The 1,544-nt window shown below is 37.6% G+C and overlaps 1 protein-coding gene across 1 annotated transcript; it reads left to right on the top strand.

The window, feature by feature from the left end:
- The first annotated feature begins 643 nt into the window (after positions 1-643).
- On the top strand, positions 644-1,309 carry LOC126484833 (uncharacterized). Its single transcript, XM_050108427.1, has one exon. It carries the CDS (start codon positions 644-646, stop codon positions 1,307-1,309), a length of 666 nt encoding a protein of 221 aa, XP_049964384.1.
- The last annotated feature ends 235 nt before the right edge of the window (positions 1,310-1,544 follow it).

The raw sequence follows: 1,544 nt of genomic DNA, 5'->3' as shown, positions 1-1,544 counted from the left end.
TGGTAGCATAATGAGGTATAAGCTAGACTATGTGCAAAAGGGTTTTCTCAGAAACCTGGACTTTATTATGGAGAAAACTTTTCATTTGCTGTTCAGAATGGATCAATTCGCATTCTTTTGGCTTTGGCAGAAGCGTATGACATAGATTTGAAACAATCTGCCGGCCGCGGTGGTCTAGAGGTTCTAGGCGCGCAGTCCGGAACCGTGCGACTGTTACGGTCGCCGGTTCGAATCCTGCCTCGGGCATGGATGTGTGTGATGTCCTTAGGTTAGTTAGGTTTAAGTAGTTCTAAGTTCTAGGGGACTGATGACCACAGATGTTAAGTCCCATAGTGCTCAGAGCCATTTGAACCATTTTTTTGAAACAATCTGATGTGAAAACTGCTTTTCTCAATGCCGATTTTCAAGAAGATTTATTCATGAAACAGCTTGAGGATTTCATTAGTCAAAACGCAAATTTAGTCAGCAAATTAAACAGAAGACGTTATGAACTGAAGCAGTCTCCTAGATGTTGGAATCAAAAACTTGTTCAGTTTTTTAAGTATTTTGATTTCAAATAGCTAAATGCAGAGAATTGTGTATTTTGTACTCAAGTTGATGGCCAAAGAGTGTCTTGGATATTTTTGTTGATGATGGACTAATCATGAGTAAATCAACAGCAACTGCAAATAAAGTATTTGAAGAATTCAAAACTCATTTAGAGATTGTGGTTGACAATCCCAGGTACTTTGTAGGATTGGAAATCAAGCAAAATCATGAAAGTAAAAAACTATTTGTCTGCCAAAATGGCTACATTAGTGGCCTCTTAGAGAAATTCAACATGAACATTTGCAAGCCCTATGCAAAATCCACTGACTGCAGTTTAGAACTGAATTTAGGACAGTGCCCGGCGAATGAAGATAAGAAATCTATGGAAAATATTCCATTTCATGTGGCTGTAGGTGGATTGATGTTTGTTGCCACAGTGACAAGACCTGATATAATGTCTTTCTTCAGTCAAATAAGTCGGTTTCTTAACAACCCTGAACCTGAGCACTGGACTGCAGATAAACACATCCTAAAGTACCTTAAAGGTGCAAGAGGAAAAGGTTTTAAATCCTGTGGTAATAAGCTTAAACTTCATTTTTATTCAAATCCTGATTTTACTGGAGATAACGATACTCGCCGTTCAACAACGAGCTATGTCAATGTACTGACCATTGGACCAGTTATATGGATGTCTCGCAGGCAAAAATGTGTTGCCATATCTATGACAGAAATAGGGTATATTGCAGGATCTGATACAGCTGCTGTGTGTTACTATCTTTGATGCATCTCACTGCTGCACAATCTTTTATTCCTCTGCATATATTTGCATTATTCCCTAGCAAATGTTCTGTGTATTCAGTTGTTAAGTGCCTTCTTTTTTTCAATAAATAAAACTCATTCATCATATGCTGTTATAATTTAATTACAGCCTATCTAGTGGAAACACTAAAACCACCTTATAAATAATAGCTTTTACCTAGATTGTTACCTGTTGATGACAGTAACGTAGAAGTAGT

This window comes from Schistocerca serialis, chromosome 6 (assembly GCF_023864345.2).
Source record: "Schistocerca serialis cubense isolate TAMUIC-IGC-003099 chromosome 6, iqSchSeri2.2, whole genome shotgun sequence".
Classification (NCBI taxonomy): Eukaryota; Metazoa; Arthropoda; class Insecta; order Orthoptera; family Acrididae; genus Schistocerca; species Schistocerca serialis.
This window is presented reverse-complemented; position numbering and strand designations above follow the sequence as displayed.

What these genes read in the sequence shown, in the direction of transcription:
- LOC126484833 (XM_050108427.1), top strand. Translation starts at nt 644, where the DNA reads ATGAGTAAATCAACAGCAACTGCAAATAAAGTATTTGAAGAATTCAAA.